The following is a 13,959-nucleotide window of genomic DNA, read 5'->3' on the forward strand; positions in this document are numbered from 1 at the left end:
AATTAGCTGCCGGGGACTACAGCTGATACTACTAGCTCAAGTCTTGTTTCGTCATTGAACTCAGGGCATAACAATGGGGCTTGACAATAATACAGCAAGCAGCTGGAGAAGCTCTAACTCCTTACGAGCATGCTAGAAACCATACAGGCTAACACTTAGTTTCGTGAGGTGCAATGCCAGTTCTAACTAGCCGACAGCGTCCTGAGTATTCAACCGCCAGTTTTGCACCATCAATACAGAATATGCAGAATCTGATCGAGGCAATATATCAGGTAGACGGCAATTCATGCTGCAATCACACAACAAGTCAGTCAAGACGACGAGATATGCCGGAGACCAGACTGCACTTCGATACTGCACCAGGTCATTGACGCAGTGAAAACATACCAGATCCCTCCAGTGCCTCGTACTCAACCCATATAGGAGAGTTCCACTGTTTTACTACACAATTATAACTATCCACATTGCTGACTACAACAGACACTTGTCGCATGTTGTGTCACTAAGATCGAGAATGGATTTCACAGCTTATTTGCAGGTTTGATTTGAGCAATTGTTTGGTGCGCGTAGTGTTTGGTTTGCGACTACAGAGTTCCTATAAGTTGGGGCTTTTGAGACTCCTCAATCTGTTAACTGATCTGCCAGATTCCAAATCTTTTCCCTATTGCAGATTGAACCTCATTTTCATTTGCCCAAGTCCGGAAATCACAAGATGGGTAGCGAAAGAATTCAGACAAGCTTCCTCATCATCTCAGACACCCGTGACCTCGACCTCAGACAATACTCTGGAGTTGCAACAGATGGCGAACACAACCAATTCGGCTTCAAACCCCTACCTCCAGTCGACGTTGTTCTCCATTGCGGCAATCTGACAGACAGGGGAGGCATCGCCAACCACATGCGAGCGCTAGAGGGACTTGCTAGACTTCCAGCAGAGCTCAAGCTTGTTATTGCAGGAAATCACGATATCGACCTTGACGAAAGATCTTATGCTAGAGCAAAGGACGGAGACACGACTATTCCTGCTACCGTCAAGGACCTGTGGACGAAGAGTGAGCTCGCACTAAGTAATAACATAAAGTATCTTGAGGAAGGTCTGCATCAATTCCATCTCAAGTCTGGCGGCTCATTTCTGATTCATGCTTCACCATACACTCCAGGTGATGGTGAATCGGCGTTTCGATATCTACCCAACACAGACAGATTCAACGGCACACTGATCACGCCAGAGCATTTCCAGAACGTATCTTCACAGAACACAATCGTTTCGGGCCACATTGATATCCTCATGACGCATGGTCCTCCCAGGTGGATTCTCGATCAAGGCGACGATATTTACGGCTCGAGTGTTGGATGTCAGCACCTTAGACGGGCAGTCCTCGGCACCAAGCCACGTCTTCACTGCTTTGGGCACATTGAGAAGTCTTGGGGCGCTGTGCGAGGAAGGTGGACTGGCATAGGTGATCTCGGTGAAGGGAGCCTGATTGTGATGCCTCAGATGACTACGCTATCTGCTTCGAACAAGGCGAGAGGATATGCAGACCTGCATCAATCTGTCACAGAACAGCTGGAATCAGGACAACAAACGCTTTTTGTCAATGCGGCAGTGGGAAATGAGGATGGAAAGATGAGAAAGGTGCCGTGGATTGTGAACCTGCTCTTGAGGAAGAGAGATGTTAAGCAAGAGTAGTCTGATGTGCAGAGGATGGGAGAAAGGGGCAAGTCTAGGAAGCGTGGATGGGTTTGTGTTTCAAAATTGAGAAATCAATGGAGTGTCATGGTTTTCAGGTGCCATGGTTTTTAGATGTACTTATAGCTCTTGTACAATCATTTCGTCGGTCTTAGTTTCTGCTAATTCATGCTTGAGATCCCAAGCAATCATCATAAGCCACCTTGCTAACCTCCTGCCACCCTTTAGAACCATCTCTTCAATGATGGGCACAGCACCCTCAAAATATTCTCCTCCCAAGTCTTTGTTCTGTAGTTCTTCAAGCCCACCTTCAAACACGTATTTACAGACCCACTTGTTAGCCTCACTAGCCCATCTCAAGGAACACTCTGCAGCATCGTGCGTGCACACACTATATACTTCTTCGGCAATGGTAGAACCTCTATATCTGGCGTAGAGAAATTCAGCCCAAGCATAAGCAGCTTCAGTCTCATTCTTCAGGTCCCATTGGTTGCTGTTCAGCAGTTTCTTCTCGCCCGCAATCTCAACAATCTTCTTGGGAATGAGGGTGTCCCAAACACTATGCAGATTATGCTTAGCTCCATCAAACGTGATCTCGATTTCGTTCCCACCACGACTCAGAATGTCGGTATGTAGAGGCTGATGTACATCCCCAAAGAAATGCAGCATGAAGCGGAGACTCTGTCCGCGCTGCCACAGGGGTAGACTGGGACTAGCGACGCGATCTGTATGGTTGGCGATTGCGCTGACCACGCAGCCTTCGGGCAGGCAATCACGCGTTATGTTGATGCCACATTGATGTGGTGGATTGTCTAGGGCGTCGATGTAGTGCCATGGTGCGGTGTACGCGAAGGAAGGGATATATCGAATACGATCTGGGAAGAGAGCGGCAGTGGTGGGATCTTGACCGTGGAGGAGGGTTTGCAGGAGTAGTTCTGCTGGGTGATCTTGTGGAATGTAAAGGAGGGCAAGAGCTGTAGTTGTTCGGTGACCGAGTGAGCCCCAGGCAGCGACTAGATTGAGGTAAGTAGTGAAGAGAAGCAGAACATTGAGCAAGGATTGCATGATGGACGAGCTGATTCTAGCTTGGATTCAGTCGGGACTGGGAAGGATATGGCTTTATATTCTCGCAAATACCTCAAAGCTGAAATTCAGTGATGGCCAAATCAGCGACCATGACAGACAGACGGCACTATCACGAGTGCAAGAGGTTGCCTAGTAACCTAGACCTGTGTTATTGTATCAGCTGGTCCTCGAGGTCGAGACAGCGGACGCGTTGAGTGGCTGGCGCGTGATCGTGATGCGTTTCCTTGGCGTGAACTCAACAGCTGTAAGCTTAGCAGCTGGAGGACTCCCTCGCAGCCTGCACGAGTAGAGTGTTCTATCTCAATGGCGTTGCGGCAACATGCTGACAACGCTGGACGCTCTTTCACCGTGCACTGAGATCGAATTGCTGTTTCTGCCATGTTCGATTGTCCAACTTGCGAGCCGTAGATGACTTTGCAATCTGCATCCCATGAAGGTCTCGAATATCTGGTTCCGTGCTGATCGAGCTGCTCTTCGGTCATGTTCAACATTCTGAACAAGGCTCAAGTTGATTCAGATCAGATTACTGCTGATCCGATTGTATCTAGCATATCTGAACAGAAATGTCCTGCAATGCTCTGGTAAGGCCTCGATTTGTATCAATTCAGGACTGCTAGTGTCAACTCTCTCAATTATGGCTCGAGTCAATCGTTCTTCTTACTTCTTCTCGTTCAAACTGATCTCACTGGCGTCTCGAAAGGATGCACGACGAATCGCCTCGTCTTAGCTCAGGAGATTGGCAGTCTGGTAGGCAGTTATATCTAGTCTCTTCATTTCATCGTCATCACTGTCTCTGTCAATACATATATATAGACTGCATCAGCCATGGTCGAGCTCGATCATTTCGACGTCCATATCATTCAAGATGACCAGCCTGCCAAGGAGCATCTGGACAGCCAGGCAGAAGAGACTGCTACTTCAGCGACGAGATATGCAGAGATCAGGGAAGACAAGAATTTCGAAATCAGGTTGACAGTGAAAGAGACCTTCCGCCTTGATGATTTTGATGCTCTCTCCGTCGAGATCACCTTTGACGGCGAACATGCTGGTGCTCTGTGTTATCCGAGGGCGCATTTCACCCTAGGCAAACCATATACCGATTCTGTGGCAGGTTTCTCAAAGCTCGTTGACGGGAAAACAATTATGAAGAACTTCTATTTTGCTGAGACAGCTACTAGTTTGTCCCAGACCAAGCTCCTTTTGTTGACGGCTAACCCTCACCAGGACATGTCACAAGCGACGAGCAACTGGATGACCTTCGAGAGAGATTCAAAGACCAGGGCTCGATTCGGGTTGAGATCTCTAGAGTGTCCGGATACTCATTCATAAGGACGGAGAACGACGAAGAAGACAATCAGGACAAGAGATATCCTAAGAGTCTGGTCAAGGAGAACGGATCTACTTCCAAAGCCAGGTATGCCTCTCTCAACAGTTCTTGCTCTTTGTTAACGGCTGACAGCTTCACGACGACGGAAAAGCATGAGATTGTGTACACTTTCGCCACAACTAAAGAGGAGAGTCCCATGGCAACTTTCTGTTTCAAGTACAGGACTATTGGCAAGTTTGCAAGACTGACTGCTGAGGTTCGTTCTGACGGTACACAGAAGCACTTCAAGATCGACAAATCGTCAAAGCACCATTCATCCAGTATCCAGGAGAAACTATCGTCATTGAAGATGACATGGATGTTGCAGCCGAGAACGAGAGACTTAAGGTAAGTATCCTGAGTTTGAGCTGGATGCTTGGGCTAATTCCCGCAGCAAGAAGTCGGGGAACTTCGTGCCAGAGTGAAGAAAGAGGAGGCTGAAGACTACCGAAATACACGGCAGAGGAAGCGCAAACGACTTGAGGTTGCAAATGGAGGAGAGGTTGAGATGATTGATGAAAGACCCGCAACCCGTCGAAAGCCCGCTAGTGAGGATGAAGTGGTTGTGCTTGAAGATTAAATCAGACTTGTGATATCACAATTGACGTTGTATTAAGACGAGCCAGGCGCTACTTCCTTGTGGAAAGGCACACGTTCCCCACTTCACCATGTACCTCATTTCCATTTCGTCCAATCGTCTCGAGTCGTTTGTGACTGCGTTAGCTAAATGCTGTCTTCAGCGGCTCTATTATAGGTCGAAAGATATCCCAGGCTGCTGCCTCAATCTCACATATCCGAGCTTTAAACGTCCTACGTCCTCACACTTAGCACGATCGAAGATGGCAATTCTAGGAAGGCTTGAATGTCGAGTGTTCTGCAATGGACGACCCTCGCATGAATATGAGGATCCAGATGGTGCACCAACCCAATGCAACGGTACAGAAGCCGGAACTGATCAAACGGTCAAGAAGTATATTCAAAGCTTCTCCGGAGAGAACTTTTTGGTCAAGCTCGAAATTGGTCACAAAGACTTGTTCCAGCGCTATGGCGTTTTTGGTTTTGATACTAGGATCGACGGTCAGCTTGCTGACTCGAGGCTTGTCTTTGAAAAACACTTACGATCCGATGATGAGACTCTTTGCTACCACGTCGAAGGTATCAGCGGGCACGTAGGGAACTCGTGGCAATTGCAGAAGTTCAGATTCCGAAGCCTGCAGCTGGACGAAAATGTCACTACAACAAATATGTCTGCGAACGCTGTGTCCCAGTTAGGCTCCATCAATGTCGTTGTTTATCGGATGAAGATAGAGGGCAGGGCACCAGCACGTGGTTCAAATTTTGAGGTTCCGGATATCAAAATATCTGAGAAGGAACTCAAAGGTCTTGCCCAAGATTGCGTAACAAGGTAGGTAGCTCCCGAGTCTGATACGGCTCATAGCTAACGACAGAAAAGTGTAGATGCAGCTGAGAAGACTGGAAACGTAAGATTATGGAGCACCACACGACTACCAGGTCCAGCTCTTGCGACCTTCGACTTTCGCTACCTCACCATTGGTAAAGACTTATGGAATCATGATGCCTGACTCTAATGTGGTACAGACGGTCTCAAAAGAGCCGGTGTTGTCCAGGAGCCAGCAGTGCCAGATCCGTTCGAGTTGCTCAGGCAAAGGCAGCTCACCGAGGAAGAAGTGGATGATTTGCTGGATATCGTTCATGTAAGTTATCCTGTACCAAATCCAACGTTGCTAAGGTTGTGTTAGTATGCCCGCAAAGATGCCAGGAAGCGAATCAAGCAGGAAAATCAGGCCATTGTCAACGGCCGAGATATGACTCCAAGAAAGCGCACGGAGTACAATTCAGACGAGCTGGAAGAGATCGAGCAACCGCAGATGAAGATGGCACGTACCACGCCATTGGTAGAATTGGAGTGAAGCGCAAATGCATAGAAGTGGTCAAGGGCACTCTAGCCTGACAACGAAAGTGCGCATCCACTCATAAGTGGCATGATGAATGGCGACGCAAACACGCGACCGAGGTAAAGGCGGCATTGGTGCGTAGTGAAGACGAGAACACGAAAAATTTTTCGGAAGGAGTGCTGGACCTGTCGACAGCAACGCAGCGTTGGGTCGAGAAAAGCGTTACCCGTAGTCAATGCAAAAGGATGACCAAGGTGTGAAACGGAACACGTCTAATTTTTAAAGGCAGGCACTAAGCTTGGTAGTTATGCTGGCGTTAATGCGTTCAGAGAGTAGAACCTGTGAAGCTTGAATATTAGGGCGCGTCGGTGGACCTTCCCATCAGGATGTCACTGCCGATGGGCGTTGACAATCCCCGACTGGATTGTTTCCCCCCCTTCTTGAATCACTTCCCGACATTTAGTCTGACTAGAACTACGAGCACTGCAGTGAATGTGTGGCATCTACTGCTGTATATCGGCTCGTGGCCATTGCGAGCTTGACCCAGAAGATGCCCGAATTCTAGGTCGACGCGGTCCTGACGCGTTGACAACTCATAAAACAACAATTACTACTGATACACATGTGTGGTACTTGACATTCACCGCCAGCGTACTCGCTTTGCGCGGCGCTCAAGTACAAGTACAGCCGATTGTTGACCAGCCGAGTGGCTCCATCCTTTGTTGGAATGGCGAGGCATGGAATTTCGATGGCCAACCAGTACCTGACAACGATACCCATTTCATATCTACCATCCTGTTCGAAGCCTGCAAGCACTCATCAGACGTGGAAGGTGATGTCCTGAAAGTTCTGAGCAAGATCTCAGGTCCCTATGCTTTCGTGTTTTACGACGCTAAGTCCTTGAAGCTCTACTTTGGACGAGATGCGCTCGGCAGACGTTCTCTAACAGTTGATGACAGATGTGACAACGATGCTAACCTCACGATAGCCAGTGTTGTCGGAAAATCTATAGGTACCACTGCGCAAGAAATAAAAACGGCTCAAGTGTATCTCCTCGATCTGAAACAACCACAGCTAGCTCTAACTGCCTTGCGCTATGAAACATTTTCTCCTCGCATAAACAAAGCCGTTCCTATACAGCCTATAAGCCTGTCTGATACTCCCTCTACTCAAGCAGTCTCGAATCTAGTGGACAAGCTTACGACATCATTGCAACTTCGTGTTCAGGGAATCCCTACCTATACAGCAATCAATGACAGCGAAGATCCTGCCAAAGTTGCCATCCTGTTTTCGGGCGGCCTCGATTGTACCCTCATCGCTCGATTGTGCCACGAACTCCTGCCGAAAGACCAACCGATTGATTTACTGAACGTCGCCTTCGAGAATCCACGGGTCGTCAACGCCCGGTCGTCCAGTAAGATAGCCTCGAGATGTGCAAGTGACGTTGATACCTACGAAGCTTGCCCAGATCGTCTCACTGGTCGATCCTCTTTCGCCGAGCTCGTAAAAGTCTGTTCTGAACGGCAATGGCGCTTTGTGGTCATCAATATTCCTTACGAGGACTTCCTAGAACATCGGTCGAACATTATACAATTAATGTATCCTCACAACACAGAAATGGATCTCTCCATCACAGCGGCATTATACTTTGCTGCCCGAGGTCAAGGCAGTGTAGCTACTCCCGGAGACGATACCTTTTACAAGCCTTACACAACAACAGCTCGAGTGCTCCTATCTGGACTTGGAGCCGACGAGCTCTTTGGCGGCTATGCACGACACACAGCAGCTTTCACTCGTGCAGGTTACGAAGGACTTAACGATGAGCTCGAGATTGACTTCATGCGCATTGGCACAAGAAATTTGGGTCGTGACGATCGAGTCATCTCGCATTGGGGCAAAGAGACGCGATATCCATTCCTCGACGAGAAATTTGTCGAGTTCGCTCTCAGCTTACCAGCCTGGGAAAAATGTGGCTTTAGGACAGGTAACCCTGTTCCAAAGCATTTCGAGATTGCACCTGCCGCGCGAGCAATCGAGGACTTGCACCCGGAGAAGATGTTGTTGAGGTGTGCAATGTGGCACCTCGGCATGAAGGGTGCTGCGGCGGAAAAGAAGAGAGCGATCCAATTTGGTGCTAGAACAGCCAAGATGATTGGCGGCAAGACGAAAGGGACGGATATAGTCTCTGTCGATTAGAAGAGCACAAATGGTACATATAGGTAAGTTGTGTCTGTTCTTGCTTGAGGTGGTCGAGTTGCTATGATGACTGAGGCTGCACAAGTGCAGTTTCAGATACTGCTGATCGTCCAGTACACACCTGTAGCTGGTCGGAGTTGTGCTTGTCACACTTCAGCCGCCAAGGACTTCATGTGCTATCAAGGATGATATGAAGTGCAAAGGCAAGTCTGAGCACGCTTTCGGATGTCCATTCAACCAGATAGAGAATATGGCTAACATTTGACATAGTAGTCTCTTCTTGACTTGGACTTTAACTCATTCATGATTTGTCTCTGGAGGCAGCTATATGCTAGAAATTCTGGTGCCTGATTTCAACACCAACAAAGTCTGCGATATTCTCCACCATCAGAGCACATTGCCTCTTTCGGACATCTTGGCTTTGACTAGCTTCGAGCACCTCAATGTCTACTGGTGTAGCTCGAGCACAGGTCCAGACTATAAAAAGCTGTTGCTTGTCTAACGCACAGGGACTTCTTACAGAATAAAAGCCTTCTTGAGTTTCTAAGAGCCACGACCAAGAGCTCGACAACATAATCCGTTGACAGGTTAACACCCTCCAGCAAAAATTCAGTTACCCGCTTCCATACCAGAGCCCTACTTCGTCTGCAACATGCCACCCACAACATATACAACGTCAACAACGTTTCGAGTCGGAGTACTTCTAGCCCCACCACCTGTTCAGCTACTCGACCTAGCACCTGTCGACCTTTTCTATATGCTAAGCAAAGATTACCTGAACGACATCCCAATCTTGCCTCAACCAATCAAGAACCTAGCTATACAGAATCTCGAAATCCTTTACATCGCAGCCAAAGATGACCATTCCCTGTCTATATCCCAGACCAACGATAACAACCCAGTCCTACTTGCACCAACAACCGCAAACGCAAAAATAAACATCACCGCAGATATCCTAAGTCCCAAAGTTCAACCAGGCCAACTCTCTGTCCTCGTGATCCCCGGTCCAGATCCTGCCTCCACACCCTCCGAAGCATATAAGACATTCATCAAAGCCCACGCATCATCCGGCAAAACAGACATCATCACAATTTGCACAGGTATCTACCCAGCATGCTACTCAGGTATCTGCGACGGTCAAGTCGTTACTGGCCCCCGAGGTCTACAAGCTGATTTACGCGCCAAGTTCAAAAACGTCAAACAATTCGAAGATCTGAGATGGAGTCGAGATGTCCTCGTGGGTAGTGCGGAGAAGGAAGAGGAAAGACCCGCTGAACTATGGACGTCGGCGGGTATCACGAATGGACATGATTGTGTTGCGGCGTATATTAAGGCGCATTTTGATAGAGAGTTGGCTGAGGTTGTCTGTCGGATGGCTGACGTTGGCCAGAGAATGCAGGAGTATGAGAATGGACCTGTTACGGAGGGGGTGTGGTGGATGAGTAGAGTTTTGAGAGCTGCGATAAAAGGGGTTTGGAAGTTGTAGATGGAAAATGTTGGTTTTGTATGTCCGAAGTCAATTGAAACTGCCTAAGGTCTGAACTACAGGATAAATTTCGAGGTATTAGTAGCTAGGAGAAGTGAACTCTCGGAAATGATCAGGACATCGTGACACATCCCACTTTGTATCCAGCACACTCGCTACAAAACGTGACTCCTCTTGTCCACCTCATTCCCAATCCTGTGCCTCCCTCACAGCCCGAATATTGGCAGCATCCCGCACCCATTCCTCAATGCGCTCCGCAGTATCGCCAACCAATTTAGCATACGTCTCACTCACAAAGAACAACGAAGTATGCGCGACGACCTCATCCATGTTCTCCATATATACCCTGATCCACGTCGGGTCTCTCCTTCCAGTCTTTGAATCCTTAGACGGCAAAGTGCAGAATTTCCTGTCCTTCTGCTTCTTCTGTGATTTCGGCGGCACGGGTAATTTCATCGCTTTCAATTTCTCCTCGCGAGCAAAGTTGGCGTCTTCTTGTTCCATTTGCTGTCGAGATAGGGCAGCGTCGTAGGCGCCTTGGTTGAGTGTTGCAGCACGTTTGGGGTCTTCCTTTTCAGAACCTTTTTCCATGCGCTCTTTTTCTTTTTGCATTCTCTCGGCCTCTTTCGTTAGACGCTCACGTTCGCTCTTCTCGTGTGCGGAGAGACCTGCAGTCTCTTTCTCCTCTTGCTTTTGCCTTGCCTTTTCGAGCTTGGCGATGTGTTTCTCGCGGTCGCGAACGGATTTCTCATAGTCCTTCTTAGAGCGTTCGTATGCCTTCATCTGACGTTCGTGCTCTTTGCGAGCGAGCTTGAGCGTGGCCTGGTCTGCGGAGGTGTAGGGAGTCGGATCGAAGGGGGTAGGTAAGACGGGTGGATCTGCTAGTGGAGGTAGTGGTAGGCTAGAAATCGTGGATGGTGTGATTGAGGCGGTCTCTGCATTGGATGTAGTTGGAAATTCACTAGGGATCGGACTGGTGGGTTCATCAGCAACCAGTACAGGAGATGGCGGCTCTGCTTGTGGTTCTAGGTGCTGCATTTGGACATCCTCGTCCTCTTGGTCGGGGTGTTCGAGATGGAAGTCTTCCAGCCTCTTGCTTACAATCTCACTGTCCCGATGCTCCTGAAGAGATACACGTGGAGTATTAGATTGAGGGCTGGGTGGGTTCATCAAACGGCTCTTTGAGGATTTCATTTCGGCCATTTCTGTTTCTGCCACTAGAACTTTGTCGTCTATTGGATTCGGCTGTGGTTTGATACGACCAGTACTGGCTGTATAGTAGTTGACAAATCGTACTCTCGGGATCAATTTACCACTAGGGGATTTCGTGCTGCTCAGGTCATCAACATCTTCCAACGGTCGGAATGAACGATAACGCTTCTTTAGACCCTCATAGTCTGCCAAGCAGCCTCCAAATTCCAGATGTGATTTGATATAAGAAGTGGTGGCCTTCCTCCAGTCCCCATAATGTTTATTTAGAAAGTAGAAAGCTTGATCTAGCTTGGTGGCCCGAACAGGCAATCTGACATCATTAGGGAAAGCAGGGTTGTAGTTTGGATCCGATGATTCAAACTCAAAGGGGTTTGTTGACAGCCCAGCAGAATTGCTATCCGATGTAGGAGCAGGAGACTCAGGAGGACCAGGAGTACTTCTGAACAAGCTTGCAATACCTGTGCTAACAACGCCTGGGTGCATGCCTAGGAAAGGAGTATCGAATGAGATATGTCCCAGTATTCGATGTTGAAACAAGTCCCTACTTCCAGGGCGATTTGATGGAAGTAGTACTACTTCTGCTGCCAGTATTCCTCCCAGACTGTGGCCGATCAAGATGACGTCGGTGTTATCAGACTCATGAGGCGTTAACCAATTGCTGAATGCATCTCGTGCAAAGGCAACATTCTTCCTGGACTGATAGCGTGGATAGATCTTCGTGTGAACGACATAGGAGTCTGCCAAGCTCATTGTTAGAAGATTATGAACATGAGCTGGAAAGCTCCTGAAGCTTGTCTCTGTACCCATGAATCCATGGATATAGACAAGCAGAAGATTTCGACGGTTTGGGCCCGCCGACTCGACTGGTCGAAGTGACTGGGTACTGGAAGTTCGGGGGTCATCGAGACCAGTACCTCCTGGATATGGACGAACTCCTTGTTTGTTGTTCGAGGAGTAGGCAGCACGTGGAGTGAGATGTATAGTATTCTCACGTGGCCTATGAGGCGAGAAGGACCTTCCCTCACCACTAGACCATGATGAGATGGAGGATGCAATAGACGGGGACCTTGGCGGCAATGGCGGTGGTTGGGATGGCATCTTATTGATGCCTAGCAAAGAATTTTCACATGTTGGATCTGGTGAAGTCTTTGTATACTTGCGACAGTACTACTGAGGAGTGATAGACAACACAGCCCGCAACCTGTTTCACACTAGTTCAGACTGCTTCTGCTGATACGCGTATTTTGGAGCCGCTACGTCACTGGCTTGGGGATGTTCTTCAATACCAGTAGGCACGACTCGTATTCAACAACCACGAGTAGCACAATCTACCATCAGCGACAATATCCACTCGTATCACCACCCGCCACTACCCGTATGCTAAGCTTGCTCAGAAAATTTCAATAGCTACAACAACAATGGCGCCTCAAGTCGACATTTCAATACCATCAACCACGACCTCGAATACTGCAAAACCATACACGATATACAACATCACATTGCGATTGCCTCTGCGAAGTTATACAGTTCAAAAGCGCTACTCTGATTTTCTGAATTTCCATCAGTCCTTGTCGGAACAGGTTGGAACACCACCACCAGCGGCTTTGCCTGGAAAGTCGTGGTTCAAATCTACCGTATCCTCCCCAGAGCTAGCAGAGAGCCGTCGCCAGGGACTAGAGAGCTATCTGAAGACAATAAATGAGGTTGATGACAACAGATGGCGGAACACATCAGTATGGCGAGCATTTATGAACCTTCCGTCGTCCTTTACAAGCTCGAATTCGAGAGCAGGCGCATTACACTCCGTCCTAACAGGGCCAAGCGCAGGCGGAGCGTCAATAACAGATCCTACTGTCTGGCTAGACAGCCATCGAGATTTGAAAGCCCAGCTACATGACGCCAGACTCAACCTGACGAACAGAGATCAGGCTGCGACACCACAAAAACAACATGAAGCTTCAGCTGCTGCAAAATCGAGCCTTGTCAAAGCCGGAACGATCCTTACGGCGCTTGAGGATGGTCTAACAAAGATGCAGCAGGCTAGTGTACCAGAGAGTCAGAGGCTGGGCGCAGGCGAACTACGGAGGAGAAAGGACCTCTTATCAGCTGCGAAGAAGGACAAAGAGGCACTGGAAACACTCATGGATGCCATGTCGCAGAAGAGCAAGCTGGACAGTGCTGTTGCTAACATTCAAGAACATACCGATCTCTTGTCTCCAGCTACGAATCAGTCTGTAGCCTCTGCAGCTTCCTCAACGAAAGGCCCAGCTAAATCTGGCAGAGTACTAGGTAAAGAGACAGCAGAGACCAGGAGCTTGGACAATCAAGGGTTGTTACAACTCCAGCAGCAGAAGATGAAGGACCAGGATCTGGACGTTGATGAGATCAGGAAAATCGTCCAAAGGCAGCGAGATCTAGGTGTCGCTATCAATCAAGAGTTGGAAGTCCAGAATGAGATGTTGAAGATGGTCGACGAGGACGTCGACAGAGTACAGGGCAAGATCAACGTTGCCAAAAAGCGGATTGGCAAGATTTCTTAGCATGATCGCTGGTTTTGACCAACTAATAATAAGTTCTTGTTTAGCGTGGCGTTAAAAGGTAATGCAGGCTCGGAAACACGGTGCGGTTAAAGCCACTAACCTATGTGTCAGGAGTTGGGCAAGCTGTATCGTTTCTTTAATCAGCAAATCCCTGAAAGCAGGAATAGTACTCGTTGCGTACGAGTAAAGAGGTTTGCCTACCTCTTTCAGAAATGTATCGCTCCCTTGCTCTGGCGAAGGAGCCACTCCATACTCATATCTGTCACTCTCGCTGTAGCTGCCTCTTCTGTTACATCTTACTAATGCCTGACGCTAAAGCTTCGGAAATGTTTGCCGAGCTTCTACACGAATTCGTATAACAATATTTTCTGTTTACTTTCAATCTTTCTTTCGTGCTACTAATGCTCGTTATCATTCCTATGGCTAAGTGAAACCTTCACTTTCGACCTTCACTGTTGTTCTATGAA

At 48.3% G+C, this 13,959-nt stretch overlaps 8 protein-coding genes across 8 annotated transcripts; 6 read left to right on the forward strand and 2 right to left on the reverse strand.

The window, feature by feature from the left end:
- Positions 1-712: 712 nt before the first annotated feature.
- LTR64_006476 (uncharacterized protein) lies at positions 713-1,690 on the forward strand (the record flags this gene model as incomplete). The annotated part of the gene is made up of 1 exon (XM_064900806.1): positions 713-1,690. The coding sequence occupies one exon, from the start codon at positions 713-715 to the stop codon at positions 1,688-1,690; it is 978 nt and encodes a 325-aa protein (XP_064751882.1).
- Positions 1,691-1,810: 120 nt separating this feature from the next.
- On the reverse strand, positions 1,811-2,755 carry LTR64_006477 (uncharacterized protein; the record flags this gene model as incomplete). Its single annotated transcript, XM_064900807.1, has 1 exon — positions 1,811-2,755. The coding sequence occupies one exon, from the start codon at positions 2,753-2,755 to the stop codon at positions 1,811-1,813; it is 945 nt and encodes a 314-aa protein (XP_064751883.1).
- An 846-nt stretch (positions 2,756-3,601) lies between these two features.
- On the forward strand, positions 3,602-4,722 carry LTR64_006478 (uncharacterized protein; the record flags this gene model as incomplete). The annotated part of the gene is made up of 5 exons (XM_064900808.1): positions 3,602-3,953; positions 4,001-4,190; positions 4,236-4,359; positions 4,425-4,490; positions 4,537-4,722. The coding sequence occupies 5 exons, from the start codon at positions 3,602-3,604 to the stop codon at positions 4,720-4,722; spliced, it is 918 nt and encodes a 305-aa protein (XP_064751884.1).
- A 259-nt stretch (positions 4,723-4,981) lies between these two features.
- LTR64_006479 (uncharacterized protein) lies at positions 4,982-6,073 on the forward strand (the record flags this gene model as incomplete). The annotated part of the gene is made up of 3 exons (XM_064900809.1): positions 4,982-5,547; positions 5,755-5,857; positions 5,903-6,073. The coding sequence occupies 3 exons, from the start codon at positions 4,982-4,984 to the stop codon at positions 6,071-6,073; spliced, it is 840 nt and encodes a 279-aa protein (XP_064751885.1).
- Positions 6,074-6,550: 477 nt separating this feature from the next.
- On the forward strand, positions 6,551-8,254 carry LTR64_006480 (uncharacterized protein; the record flags this gene model as incomplete). Its single annotated transcript, XM_064900810.1, has 1 exon — positions 6,551-8,254. The coding sequence occupies one exon, from the start codon at positions 6,551-6,553 to the stop codon at positions 8,252-8,254; it is 1,704 nt and encodes a 567-aa protein (XP_064751886.1).
- Positions 8,255-8,906: 652 nt separating this feature from the next.
- On the forward strand, positions 8,907-9,740 carry LTR64_006481 (uncharacterized protein; the record flags this gene model as incomplete). The annotated part of the gene is made up of 1 exon (XM_064900811.1): positions 8,907-9,740. One exon carries the CDS (start codon positions 8,907-8,909, stop codon positions 9,738-9,740), a length of 834 nt encoding a protein of 277 aa, XP_064751887.1.
- Positions 9,741-9,923: 183 nt separating this feature from the next.
- LTR64_006482 (uncharacterized protein) lies at positions 9,924-11,702 on the reverse strand (the record flags this gene model as incomplete). Its single annotated transcript, XM_064900812.1, has 2 exons — positions 9,924-11,437; positions 11,498-11,702. The coding sequence occupies 2 exons, from the start codon at positions 11,700-11,702 to the stop codon at positions 9,924-9,926; spliced, it is 1,719 nt and encodes a 572-aa protein (XP_064751888.1).
- Positions 11,703-12,370: 668 nt separating this feature from the next.
- On the forward strand, positions 12,371-13,492 carry LTR64_006483 (uncharacterized protein; the record flags this gene model as incomplete). The annotated part of the gene is made up of 2 exons (XM_064900813.1): positions 12,371-13,182; positions 13,234-13,492. The coding sequence occupies 2 exons, from the start codon at positions 12,371-12,373 to the stop codon at positions 13,490-13,492; spliced, it is 1,071 nt and encodes a 356-aa protein (XP_064751889.1).
- Positions 13,493-13,959: the final 467 nt, after the last annotated feature.

Source organism: Lithohypha guttulata (genome assembly GCF_036872675.1).
Source record: "Lithohypha guttulata strain CCFEE 5908 chromosome Unknown scaffold_5, whole genome shotgun sequence".
NCBI lineage: Eukaryota > Fungi > Ascomycota > Eurotiomycetes > Chaetothyriales > Trichomeriaceae > Lithohypha > Lithohypha guttulata.